This window comes from Curcuma longa, chromosome 21, assembly GCF_044706935.1.
Source record: "Curcuma longa cultivar G26 ecotype Majalengka, Jawa Barat chromosome 21, ITB_CL_G26_1.1, whole genome shotgun sequence".
Taxonomy (NCBI): Eukaryota; Viridiplantae; Streptophyta; class Magnoliopsida; order Zingiberales; family Zingiberaceae; genus Curcuma; species Curcuma longa.
Window position 1 is genome coordinate 11,544,468 of NC_133881.1, and position 13,178 is coordinate 11,557,645.

Sequence of the window (13,178 nt, forward strand, 5' to 3'; positions counted from 1 at the left end):
TCAAGATAATTGACGAGTCTATTCATCTGATATCTTGTCAGCAATTAACACATCTCTTTCGTTATCATATTCGAATCCAACTTCATTAATCTACTAGACCAAATCTTCCACTGACTTGATCTAAATTTTATTAGACTCGGAAAAATTATTTTGATTAATTTTGAGTTCTCTCAAATTTAACTGACTTATTCCGAGATCATTCAATTCCAATGCAGTTAAGATCTTAAGGGACTCAAATCTATGTAATTGACTGAATCAAGGATTTTCTACCGGACTCTATAGATTGACTGAGTCCAAACCCGTGAATTCTATATTGACAGAGTCAAGGACAAGGTCTTGGTGGACCCTTATCATCAAATATAATATAATAAAATAAGATAAATTTACTCATTCAAGGCATCGAAGGGCAGTGATGAATTTGTCTTCCACACCCAATTTGGCAGCTTGACCATCACGCGCGGGTCCCGCGAGTCGGTCGGACGAGAAGGTGGGTGGGAGAGGTGTTAATTAAGTTAATCAGATAGTTGGTGGCACATCGATTAGTGGGGAACACAAAAGTTAATTAACAGACATCCCTCCGCCTACGCCGGCGCATCTCCTTGTTATATTTCTTACTCTCTTCCGATCCATCTGACTGCACAGTGTCTGTGTCTCGATTCTTGTCTATCTATTCAATTCGCCATTAATCACCTTCGGGAAGCAATGAGGCTTTCCGTGATCGACTGCTGCATCGCGCGGCGTCGAGAGGAGGGAGAGGAGGAGGAAGAAGCGTGGGGAGAGAAGAAACACAGGGTGTTCACCTACGAGGAGATTGAAGCCGCCACTTCGGGCTTCTCTGCTTCCGCCCTCCTCGGCCGCGGCAGCCACGGGTCCGTCTTCCTTGCCTCCCTCGACGGCGGCCGCCTTCTTTCCGCTGCCAAGGTCCCCTCCCAGTCCTCTCTCCAGTTTGAATCCCCCTCCGCCACCGACGCGGAGATTGACCTCCTCTCCTCCCTCCCTCGCACTCCTCTGTTCGTCAACCTCGTTGGCGCCACCTCCTCCGCCCCCCGCATCGCAGTCGTCGACTTCATGCCGCTTGGCTCTCTCCACGATCTTCTCCATCACCCTCAGCGTCCGCCTCCACCCTTCCCCATCCGCATCCGCCTCGCCAGCCTCTCAGCCGCCGCTCTCTCCCGGCTCCACTCCCTCCGCGTCGCCCACCGCGACGTCAAGCCCGCCAACCTCCTGCTCGACGCCGACGGCCTGCCTCGCCTGGCTGACTTCGGCCTCGCTGTCCGCATACCCACCCCCGTCGGTGCCATTGCCTCTTCTCTGCCTCCTCCGGCTGGCACCATGGGCTACCTCGACCCCGCCTACGTCCGCCCGGAGGACGTCGGCGACAAGACTGATGTGTACAGCTTCGGGGTCGTCCTCCTCGAGGTGCTCAGCGGGCGGGAAGCAATGGACGTGGAGTACAGCCCGCCTTCGCTGGTGGACTGGGCGGCGCCGCTGGTGGCGGAGGGAAGGTTCGGGGAGCTGTGGGATCCGCGAGCGGCGCCGGCAGGGAAGAGGGAGGAGGAAGCAGCGAAGGCAGTAGCTGAGGTGGCGAGCAAGTGCGTGGCGGCGGAAGCGGGGCGTAGGCCGTCGATGGCGGAGGTGGCGGCGGCGCTCCAGGCGGTGGAGTCGCGCGTGGGGCTGCAGCGCCGGGCAAGGTGGGTCCCGAGGAGGAGGGCAAAGAGGTCCCACGGCAAAGGGAGAGTGTCCAACGTGGCTAGGTCGTAGCGACTTGCTCATCGTTCCTTTCCCTCCTCATCGATGGGAGTACGTGGCGTTCACGTGAGACGCGTGGCGACAAGTTTAGAGACAGACACAGGGCCAATCGGTTCGTACCATAACAACGGTCCAGTCGTCGATGTCGAGGGCCCCGCAAGGCGACAATCTAACTGGTGAGGCATTAAGAGACACTGTTGTTTGATAGGAAGAAGAAGAAGAAGCTCTGATTCCGATTCCTCCAGAAAGATGCAGAGAGCTGCCTGTATAGATTCGAATCTTTATGCGTATTTTTGGACTGCATTGTCATTGGCTCCTGCCTCAAAAAAGAAACAAATATTTGCTTTATTAAGATAATTTTTAAATAGAATGGCCTTAATATGAATTAAGAAGGAATCAAATAAAATATCTTTGGAATCAAATATCTTTATTGTATAAAAAAACAAATTTATTTGAGATAAAATCACATTGTGCCAACTATCACTGAACAGGTGTCAAATATATCTTGATTATATTAAAGAATACAAGGGGATGTCAACGGTGACATTGGGATTATGTTCTTTGAGTTTTGAAAACTTAGAATGTAAGGAGATTTTTTTTTGTTTGTATCTATTTATCTAGCCCTTTATATAAGTTTCTTTAAAAATGGGGAAGTGAACAAGAACCTTAACAAAGGGTGATAAGGGGCCAAATTCAAGTTAGGCGGACCATGCGAGGCTGCGAGCTAGGCTAAGTCGAACATTCTAAGTGAATCTGAAAATAAATTCCTTATGACAAAATTTTAGTACTGTTCCTATTGAGATAGCCTCTCAGACACATTACCCGCCACTCAGCATCGAAGTTGACCGTGTGAAGAGGAAGAAGAAGACCGTGATTTTCAAAACCCTGCACATACCGCAGTGGTTAGAAGGAAGGTCAGGGTTGCCTAACTTGACCCCTCTGACGCTTAAGTCAGTTACTGGAAAAAGAATAATTTTGGAGGAAGAAGCATGTTGAAGATGTGCCTACTTATATGTGCAGAGAAAGAAGATTATATAGGTGAAAGAATAAGAGAATCATACAGGCCTGTCTTGTCATTAATTAAGGAGAATATCCGCGCGCTGAGATTTTGTCAGAAGATACGTTTAATCAGGGTGTGAAAAATGTCTCATCATTGTCATACTAGTATGAAGTCGCATTATTAAGCATCATACTGTGATAACAGGGGCAAGTTATCATATCACATAATTACTCATAATTTCTTGACGATGATTTGATTGATTGATAAAGACAGGAAGGGGAATCGGTCTGATATTGGACAGGGGCGGGACTAGCCGGTGGAGAAGTGGGCCTGGAGTAGGGCTGAGCAGGGATCGAGCACGACTGAGTCAAGTTCGAGCACGACCGAGTGGAGTCCAAGCTCGACCTTAATATAAATACAACGTTCTCGACGAGTTGAGAGCTAGGGCTCTTGCTCTTGGTACTGTGCTCGGGGGCCATGGTTGTGTGATTGACCGAGCTGGACTTTGGGCAGAGCGTGACCGAGCAGAGAGTCGGGCTCCCGAGTGAACTGGGTGAGTGGCCGAATAGGGCTCTCGAGTGGACTGAGTGAGTGGCCGAGTCAGAGTGGGCTGGATATAAAGTCAAGTCAACCTTCCGTCCAATGTGTCGACCTTAGATTGGTCTTTGCGAGCCGGGTCATAACACCCATAACAAGTACCATGGTGAAATTGTTGTTCATGTATGACTTACAATATTCCTTATGATTTCATGAAGCGTACTATAAAAGTTATACGATTCTATTTTACTCCTAGACTACTTTATTCTCTAGAAATGGTCCCTCAACTTTCATTTAGAGAACCCTTCATTGAATCCTCCATACCCTAAGAACTGTGCAGCACGCAGTGTCTTTGATTCATTGGGTATAGCCAGCTCGATTCCACTCCATTCGAGTGTAAAATATAGTACCACAGGTTAAAAATTGATGCTTCCCACTACCTCTGTCGAACACTATCACTGCACTCGACCTAATCCAGATAAAGCCAAAACAATGGCGAGCACAGTGATTCCATGTGACAAGCTTTAAATGAAGTCCATCTCAGTGGCTGCCAACCAGCCTCTCATGGACATTGCCAAGTCCAAATGCCAGAAGAAACTTCAAAGGGCATGGCCATTGATAGATTGGACCTCTGTCACCATGAGTAATTAACCAATCTGAAGATGCTTAGCAATGGCTAAACAAAGCTGCATGGAATAAAATTCCTCTCGTCTCTTACATTACTGCTGTTGTATATCCTAATGCAGAAACTGAAACTTCGAAGAGCAGTCCCACACCACCTAATCGGTTGGTATGATCATTAAACCATTTTATATGCTGTGGCCACATGGTAAGTAAATTCTAGATTCTAAGCAGGCAAGCAGTCAAATGGTAGTATGATTATGATAGGCACTACAAAAGCCAAAAATTGAATTCTTAGCAGCAATAAATGAGTAAAGAAATATTTAATGTTTTATAGTGCTTCATGATTTCCTCTTTTTTTTTTTCTGCATGCACTATTCACTTTTGATCCTCACAATGATTTTGTTTCTTGGTTTCATCTTGATAAGAACAAGTAATACATTATTGCTCTCTAGCAACTTTCTTTGGAAGCATTTCTGATCTTTTACAACATCTCTGATTCTTGTATTTGTTCATGGTTTTAAAAGCCTGATTGCCCAAACTGCTTCTTACCCTTTCATTTATTTATTTTTCTCTCTTTGAAGATCTTTGTTTTTTGTTTTCTTGGGTAGACCCTGAAAAACATCAAAATCCTCCCTAACCAAACCAAAAAACAGTTGTTGAAAGAACCAAGCAACACCTCTCAAGAGTTCTTAGAGGGGTTAATGCAAAAGCTTTATCTTTGTGTTCATTATCTGCTTATTTTCCTCCTTTTGCTGGCTGGAGATGCACCTTGAATCTTCCATTGGGAGACGGCAGTTGTATCGTCACTCTTGTAGCTCCGGCAAGCAGCATCCAGCACCCCAAATGGACTTCGAGGCACATAGGATATTGAGGAGCTAACATTATCTTTACCTGATTGCCTACTCATCAGCACTTTGTCTTTGATCACTTCGAAACATTTCAGCACCTCTTCCTGCGATATTCGCAACAAACTAATATTGCAGTCTTCGTATCAAAATGTGCATTAGTTCAAGGAAAAAGAATTCACCTTCGCGACATGGGAACAAGAAGTCAAGGTGCTCTCAACATTTACAATCTCAGTTTCTTCCAAAACAATCAGTGCAATGGCAGCAGCGATTACTGAAGGTCTGAATGCTAAGAAATCAATACCTGCATCAAGTGGCTTGACTCTTAAATCACTGAACACAAATTCTTCTGATGAATCAGATTGTAAAATTTACTTCTTCAAGGAAGAAATGTACCTCGAATAGTGCTCAACATGAGTTCAACAGAACGCGAGAGCAACAGCTGGGAAGGCACATTGCCACCATTGAGTTTGTGAAGGAAGAAATCTATGAATGAGAAAGGAGTCACAGTTTGCATCCTCCATTTTAGGGTACTCAGCACCAGAAGCTCCATTCTCTCGATGGTTTTAGCTTCAAATAAAAACTTTGCCTCGCCGACCTGTTCCACGCAATTCAAAGACAGCTAAAACAAAGAGTTCTTTGTTTCAAAGAAGAATACATGGTAGATTTCTACTACTTTTCATTTGTTGCTCCACCTGTAGATCCAAGATCAATGGGACTTCAGTTTCCTCCATCTTGGCAGCTAAAGATAGGCAGGCCACAGACAGTAGTTGCATCATCCAAGATTTGCCTTGCTAAAGATGACAATTGACATTTACCTTAAGATTAGAATCAATAAAAGAATCGAATGACGCATCGACATGGGCATTAGTTTGAAAGCAATGCTAATGATTCTTACTGGAAGCTCATAGGCACTGAGGAACCGATCCAAGTAGTTGACACATAAACAGGCACTCAGTGATCCAAATTTATAGTAAGCATGAACCTGTTCATCATTCACAAAATCTGTCGATTCATAACTGAGAACCAAAGCACAGAAAAAAAAAGAGATCAAAGAGGAAAGAGGTCGTAAACGATGAAAACGATAGCTTAAGCATGAATATGTCAAAATACTTAGAATGAAAATGCATCCTCTAAATTTACAGTCATAAGAGAATATATTTGGGTCAAAGAACCGAAATGCATAGTCATTAAGAAATAATAAGATATACAAGTAGGGTTGGGAATCTCGAAGTAACAGATCGTTTAAAAAAATTGTGGTGTAGATAGAATAATGCAAGGGGAGGAGGAAGTAGACAGAACAAAAATGGGGATTTCTTAGTTCTTCACTTTCTGATTTAAGAAAAAGAATGAAGAAAAATATAGAGAAAATCCACCTTCCACATCCAATCAATAGTCCCTTCCCTTACGGCGAGGTCTAATGCTCCGGAGCGCAGCCGGTCGCCGTAGTCCTCCCTGGGAAGGTGCTCCATCTCCCTCTCGATTAACAAGCTCAAGCACTCATCTGACTGCAGCGGGAAATCCATGAAGCAATCCCTCCCAAAATCGAACCTTTTAAATTCAGGAGTCCAACCAGGGCTACGCCCGCCCTCCTCCTCCTCCTCCTCGTCAAATCCCAGGATGCTGTCGTTGCCCTCGGCGCAGAAGAGAATGGACGGGGCGTAGTCAAAGCTTGGACCCATGGCGCAGTGAGATGGAAAAAGACGAACTTGCGCACCAAGAGAGCAGTGAAAACTCCACCCGACTGTCAAAAATGCCTCTCCTCTCCCTCCTCTCCTTCAAAGGTGGCTCCTTTCCGAATACAAAACCAGTTGTACCTTAATAGGGCTCCAATGGTGAGGCAGAGGGGAAGAGGAGAGGAGAGAGGGCCTCACTGTTGCATAGAGAGGAAAGTAAAGGTTTTGTAGTGCGTGTGTGCATGAGAGAGACAAATGGTCATAAAAATAAGGCTCCAAATCCAACTGTGCTCTGTGGGGGCTTCATCTTGCATGCCATGGCGCTTAAGAGCGTAATGATGATGAATGACAAGGAAGATGATGATATGATAATTGATCGGCGGCCAAATTCCTGGGTGATTAGATTTTGTATGATCTTATTGCCAAAAGAATACAGAAACAATTCAAAGGAGCCACCTTTGTCCTTTGGTTGAGCGTTCCTGTTACTCACATCAGGGACCAACACAAAAGCAAGATGTTGGCTTTTGTGGCCTGAAGGGTCTGAAAATAATTTTAAGAAATAGAATAAACATGTTTCTCAAAAAAAAAAAAGAAGGAATTTCACATAATTAGAAAGAAAATTAGTAATAGAGTGATAGTGTTTCTGATTTAATTGGCTAAAATTGTATTTTAAGGAAAGGGAAAATGTGGAATAAATTTTATATTTATTAAAACTATTGAACAGGGAAACAGCTCAGCACCACCACAGCCTCCGCCTTGGGCAGTCAAACAGGTTTAAATAGAGGGAAAGGGACGTTTCTTTCGATGGACCTTTCGAGGAAAGAGGAGGGTATTTATGGAAAGAAACATGTCAGGGGCTGTCCATGTAAATTTTAACATCAGACCATTCGCCTTGAACTGCTGTTATTTTGTTTCTTTTATATTTTTTTATTTAGGGAATTATGCTTCAAATTACTAATTTATCCTATCCAAGCCTGCTAATTATTCAAATATATATATATATAAGGTTATTAATTATCTATATAATATAATTATTTAAATTAACTAAATTAGAAAATGGAAAATTGATTGTATTGCCTTCCATGCTAAATTTTATTCCATTTTAATTGTACAAATTAATTTGCACCATATAATTTATAACTTTCTTTTTTGTTCTTTAGGTTATGATAATTTTATTCCATATACATCACAAATTGACCTTTTGAATATAAATGTCCCAAATAAAATGTGTCCTGAACCTGATTTATAAATTAGCTTAAGATATTTTTTTAAAGAAAACTAAAAGTATTAAGGTAAAAATTAGATAAATTGTTTTTTTAGTGTTTTATTATATTAGCTGTTTGTGTCGATGGCTTTGAGGGTTAAGCCGATGAGCCAAGCTAACAACTTACGTTTAATATTTTTAAAATAAATTTCAATATATATATATATATATATATATATATATATATATATATATATATATTAATTTTCTTTCAAATTTTTTTTTTCTAATTGTTAATTTATTTTTATTTTTTAGGTCAGATCGGAGCCTAAGTTTACGTAGTACAATGATCCGATTTACTTTTTTTTTTTTTCATTTTGCAATCAACAAAATAAAATATCTGAAACGACACGAGTATATGGCTATTTTCTTTAATTATTAATTTTGTCGTAAACAAATGAACTAAATTCATTAATATGACATGACTAACAACTAATTTCCCTGTTTGTTCTTGATTAATTCGATTAACTTCGTGTCGGATCTTGCAGTATAATATGCACGAAACTAGTCGGTGCAAATCGATGTTAAATAAATAAATACTTTTATATCTACAGAAATATATATAAATAAATACTTTTATATCTAATTAAGTTTAATGAATATAGAATTTGAGGGATTATTCATGTATATATATATATATATATGCAAATGTAACACTGCGATAAATTTCAGAGAGAAACAAGGAGGAAATTACCGGAGGCTTTTGCTAGGGTTCCCTCTTCAGGAATGAGGTTCTCCTCCCTCTGCAATGCTTCTGAAATGCTCCTTTGTTCCCACACTGCATTCACTTTAATCCATCACTTTTAGTGACTCGATTTCCAACACATTCACTTTCCATCATCACTGCATTTCATTCTTAGTTTGTAATAAAATTCCAGAAATCGATCTAGCTACAGAAACAAGCTTAATTAATTTTGTGTGTTAATAATTCTGATCAAATTATATTGTATATATATATATATATATATAGTTTTGCATGAGAGTTAAAAAGCTTAGGAGACGCTATGAAATGTGTTTACAAGATGTAGGAAACAAAAGGGTCCCTTGTTCTCTCCTCTACTTCTCTTCTTCCTATAATCCTACATCCATCTCGAGAGTTATTGAAAAGTTCGTGTGAGGATTTAATATCAGCAACATCCAACTGTTATATATATATGAAAATGATTTGCTTTGCATGCAGAAACTCAAACAAGAGGATTGAACATTAAGGTTGAGCTCACGTTAGTAGTTCTACGCATGCATGGAATAAGGTCGTCCACATGAATCTAATTAGTGGCCATGGGGTGGTCAAACTGGAGTGCTGACAGGAAGATTAATTAGGAAATGGGGAGTCAGTCGTGCAGAGGCATCCACGCACGGTGGTCTCATGTGCTAGCTCTGTAAACAGGGAAATGGGGGTTGTTATAGTCTAGTGGGGGCATGCACTGCAATGCAATGCAATGGAGGGATGATCATATTGCTAGCACACTGTTAAAATGGCGCAGGGAGCAAAGTTGGGAATGGTTTAGGAGCACACTGTAATTATTAAAAAGAAATTAAAGTTTCACCTTTAGCTAAAGTTTCTCTTCTTTTTCAGAAAAGCCTCTTGTTAAATGAAAAAACCATCCGAGCATTTTAAAGGCTATTTTTCACCAATTAATCCACCAGTATTATTTTTTAATACAAGGCCCATAAATTGGACCCTTCCAAAGTTTTATCTATATAGACTCCATTTGACGATTACAATCTGGAAACATTGGAAATTGCAAATCAAACTATTGTGTATTTGATTACAATCTTTTTGTTCATGTATTAGAAGAGGTTGTTTTAAGATGAAAATGACCTTAATCTTAATTTACGCTGGTATGGGAGCTAAATTTGTGCCCTAAATTCAACTTGTGATAGATGTGAGAAAACATGTCGGAACTAAAATGCTTCACGCTCTTAATCCACCTGATAAGTACCAAGGCCAAATGCCCCCTTTTATATGGATAATCATGTAAAAAAATGAACTCCATCTAGTATTACAGCGACAAATTAATGGTAGCTTTACGAGAGAGGGTAAGGGAGCTCCGACAAACATAATTGGGTTGGTATTTAGATGATGATAGATTACCACAAGAGTTAAGAATTTTGAAGAGAATAATCCCTTAGGAAATAAATATCTCTCCTACCTTTGCCACAAGAGAGGGGTAAGAGAATAGGATACCTTGATTAAATAAACAAAAATGGGTAAGGAGCATTGTTAAAAAAACTATGTTTTATGTTTGTTAGTTTGACATGAACAAGGTCATTTTATCAATATATTAAAAATGCCCTTTTAAAATGACTAATAGTCCATTGTGTATATATATTCCCAAATGACATTAATTTAAGACACAATTAATCTCATCCTAGCTATATATATATATATATATAATATGCAGTTTGAGTAAACTTGATCAAGTCATTGTCCTATCAAAATCTTATACGTTCGGCCGATGCTCTTCACTATTGGTATAAGGAGCACTAGTATGTTCTCAGAGTTTCGATGTTTAATAATACATCTAGGTTTAGTCAGTTTGACTAAGGATTGATCCAAACATGACCTAATATTTGAATGTGAGTGAAGTCTAATTAGGTCAGTTTGACCAGAAGACTAGCGAGAAGTCCTAGTCAATTGGACTGGGTAAGAAGTCCTAGTCGATTAGACCCAGCAAGAAGAAGTCCTAGTTGAGACTAGGCAGGAAAAGTCCTAGTTGTGACTAGGCAAAAAAGTTCTGATCTAGAGGATTGAGCAAGGAAGACTTGATTTGGAGGACTGGACAAGGAAGATCTGATGAGTGAAGCTGGACAGAAAGTTCTGGTTGGAGGCTGGGCAGGAAGTGAAGCTAAGTAAAGAAGTCCTAACTAGAGGTTAGGCAAGGGAAAAGTCCAAATAGGTCAAGGGTGACCGGATGTTTGACAAGTGGGAAGTCTACCTATGAAAGTGACTAGTTCTAATTGGATGTTAGGCAAAGGAAAGTCCAAACAAGTTAAGGCTGATCGAATATTTGACAAGTGAGAAGTCTATCTATGAAAGTGACTAGTCCTAACTGAAGTTAGACACAAGTAAACCAGTAGGTTAGACCTACAGGGTAAAGCTTAGGTAAGCCTAGTAGGTCAGACGGACTACAGATAGACTTGAGTTGTTTGTTTGTTTGTATGCTGATCTTGCAGGGACCAGAAGCTGGAAGCAAAGATAGGGGAAGCATAAGAGGAGCAAATAGAAGTAGTCGAACTAAGTCCGGAGGTCAACTCAAGTCAAACCAAGTTAACTGGATCCGAACGCTTGGATGTTCTCCAGATGACCGGATGGTCCAAGCGCCCCTGGATGATCCAGGCGCCCAAATAAAAAAGAATCAGCCCTAATAAAGATCGAAGAAATTGGATCAGATCGAATTGGATCTAGGTGCCCGGATAAGAATCCAAATGCCCGAAAGAATCTATATAAGGGTCTCAACGTGCACCACAAGGAACAACTTCATTACCCCTTATTCTTCATTTTGTGGTGCTGCTGAACGTGAACAGAGCCAGGCTCGTGTGACCGGGGAAGTTCCAGGAGGAATGCGCTGCGCTAAGGACTTCCAGATCGGTCCAACGGATGTTGTTCTTATTTTTATTTAAGTCTTACATTCTTGTATTTCATATTTCTATTATTGAACTGTAAAATGGATTTCTCCTCCTTCGGACAAAGGTCTGAAAAGGAGACCATTAATGGACGATTGTCTTCCCGTGCATAGGCCTTAAACGTACTAACTCTGGGGGGTTAGGAACCAAGTAAATTCGAAGTCCCCTATGCTTGTTATTACTAATTCCGTTGCTAATTTTTGTAAAGTCGAACGAACGAAAGAACGCGTTATTCATCCCCCTTTAGTGCGCCCATCGGTCCTACATTCACCACCACAGAGGCCCATTAAGCCTTGACCTTCTCTACCCGAGTGACTATATCGGTTCCGAACGATGAGAAAGATGGGTTGAACGGGCTCTTTCAGATACCAACCTCTGACAGTCCCTAACGCAAAATCGACCCCAACGAGACTGCCCACCTGAAAAGTGACGTCAGGCTAAGGACCAAACAACACTAGTGGTACGGACAGACAGTTGTCTCCCTTGATGCAACGGCTTGCTTGTGTGGTTGGTTGGTGGACGAGATCTCACTCATGCGGTGGTCCACGTAACTCACTCAGTCTTGGCATGGCGGTCTATGTGGACCTCCCACTTTTGTGATTATATAAGGTGTCGTGAAGGTAAGTAAAGGTATGATTTTCTTCTCACTTGCCGAGGCTAATCTTCTCCGTTTTCCTCTTTCGAGCTCTTAAATGTTCTCTCGCGCACTCGAGCCTCCCTTCTTTTAGCCTAGTGCTAAGTTGACCGTCGAAGGGACCACGCCGGCAATGTCGATCCCCGACTGACGTGATTTGATACATAGAACTCCGAGAGCGGACTCGTCGAAGGAACAACCGTCGTCGCCGCCTCTGAGGAAAGAGAGGAGGAACCCAAGCGGGTGAAAAAGGACTCCATCAAATTGGCACAATCTATAGGATGATATATGAAAAGATACGATGGTGAATACCAGGAGAACCATGGTGGAGCCCCAACTAGAGAAATCAACTGAACCATATTGGTCCCTTACACCGGTAGTCATTGAGACAACAAGTGAGCAACTCTCACGAATGGTGGCCACAGTAGTCGAAGTCACCCTACGACAAGGTCATGCCCCTCGAGTTGAAGAGGAAGGGGAGATGACACCCGTCGACGAAGTGCCTGAAGTTGAACCTACGGCACAAAGCTCTACAGGAGCCACTTCGTTTACCACCTAGATAAATGACCCGTTGAAGATGAGTCAGCTGGGTTGTTACCAGCTAGGAGGTGGCCATTCACTGAGAGCATTCTGAAGGAAGAGCTACCTAGGCACTTCCAACCGCTCCACATCTATGAGTATTCTAAGGGAGTCAAGTGTCGAGTCTTCCTCACCACCCTTGCTGGACCTGCGCAACAATGGATTAACACTCTGAGGCTTGGGTCTATATAATGTTTTGACGATTTTATGGCATTGTTTTTACGTCATTTCTCTAGCTCAAAGAGATATACTCCTATCTCTCTCAGCCTCTTTAATTTTAAACAAAAATCGTAGGAGTCCTTGCGTGCCTATATACAACATTTCACTTGAGTCGTACTAGAGACACCCTTAGTTGTGTCCGAGATTTTGACAGACGCTTTCGCCCAAGGACTAAGGGAGGGGGATTTTTTTTTGCTCTTTGTTGAAGAAGCCTCCGAGCGACTACGATGAGCTTTTCACCTGAGCTGAGAAGTATATTAACATGGAAGTGGCTCAGAGAGCTCGTCAAGAGTCAAAAGGGGCTCGTCCGACTGAGGTCCCCGAGCGTCGTCCAGAACCTCGACCCCTTCCGTGGCCATTCAACCATGCTACCAATCTTATCCCACTCCCTTGAGGGTTTCCAAAGAAAGAGCGATGCAGATTT

The 13,178-nt window shown here is 41.9% G+C and overlaps 2 protein-coding genes across 2 annotated transcripts; one reads left to right on the forward strand and one right to left on the reverse strand.

Moving 5' to 3' along the window:
* The first annotated feature begins 702 nt into the window (after positions 1-702).
* Positions 703-1,841, forward strand: LOC141814690 (serine/threonine-protein kinase-like protein At1g28390). Its single transcript, XM_074702630.1, has one exon. It carries the CDS (start codon positions 703-705, stop codon positions 1,759-1,761), a length of 1,059 nt encoding a protein of 352 aa, XP_074558731.1. The 3' UTR covers positions 1,762-1,841.
* Positions 1,842-4,475: 2,634 nt separating this feature from the next.
* Positions 4,476-6,475, reverse strand: LOC141814691 (cyclin-D3-1-like). The gene is made up of 6 exons (XM_074702631.1): positions 6,132-6,475; positions 5,654-5,740; positions 5,451-5,549; positions 5,152-5,377; positions 4,938-5,059; positions 4,476-4,862 (listed from the first exon to the last, which is right to left on the reverse strand). The coding sequence occupies exons 1-6, from the start codon at positions 6,435-6,437 to the stop codon at positions 4,638-4,640; spliced, it is 1,065 nt and encodes a 354-aa protein (XP_074558732.1). The 5' UTR covers positions 6,438-6,475; the 3' UTR covers positions 4,476-4,637.
* Between the last annotated feature and the right edge of the window lie 6,703 nt (positions 6,476-13,178).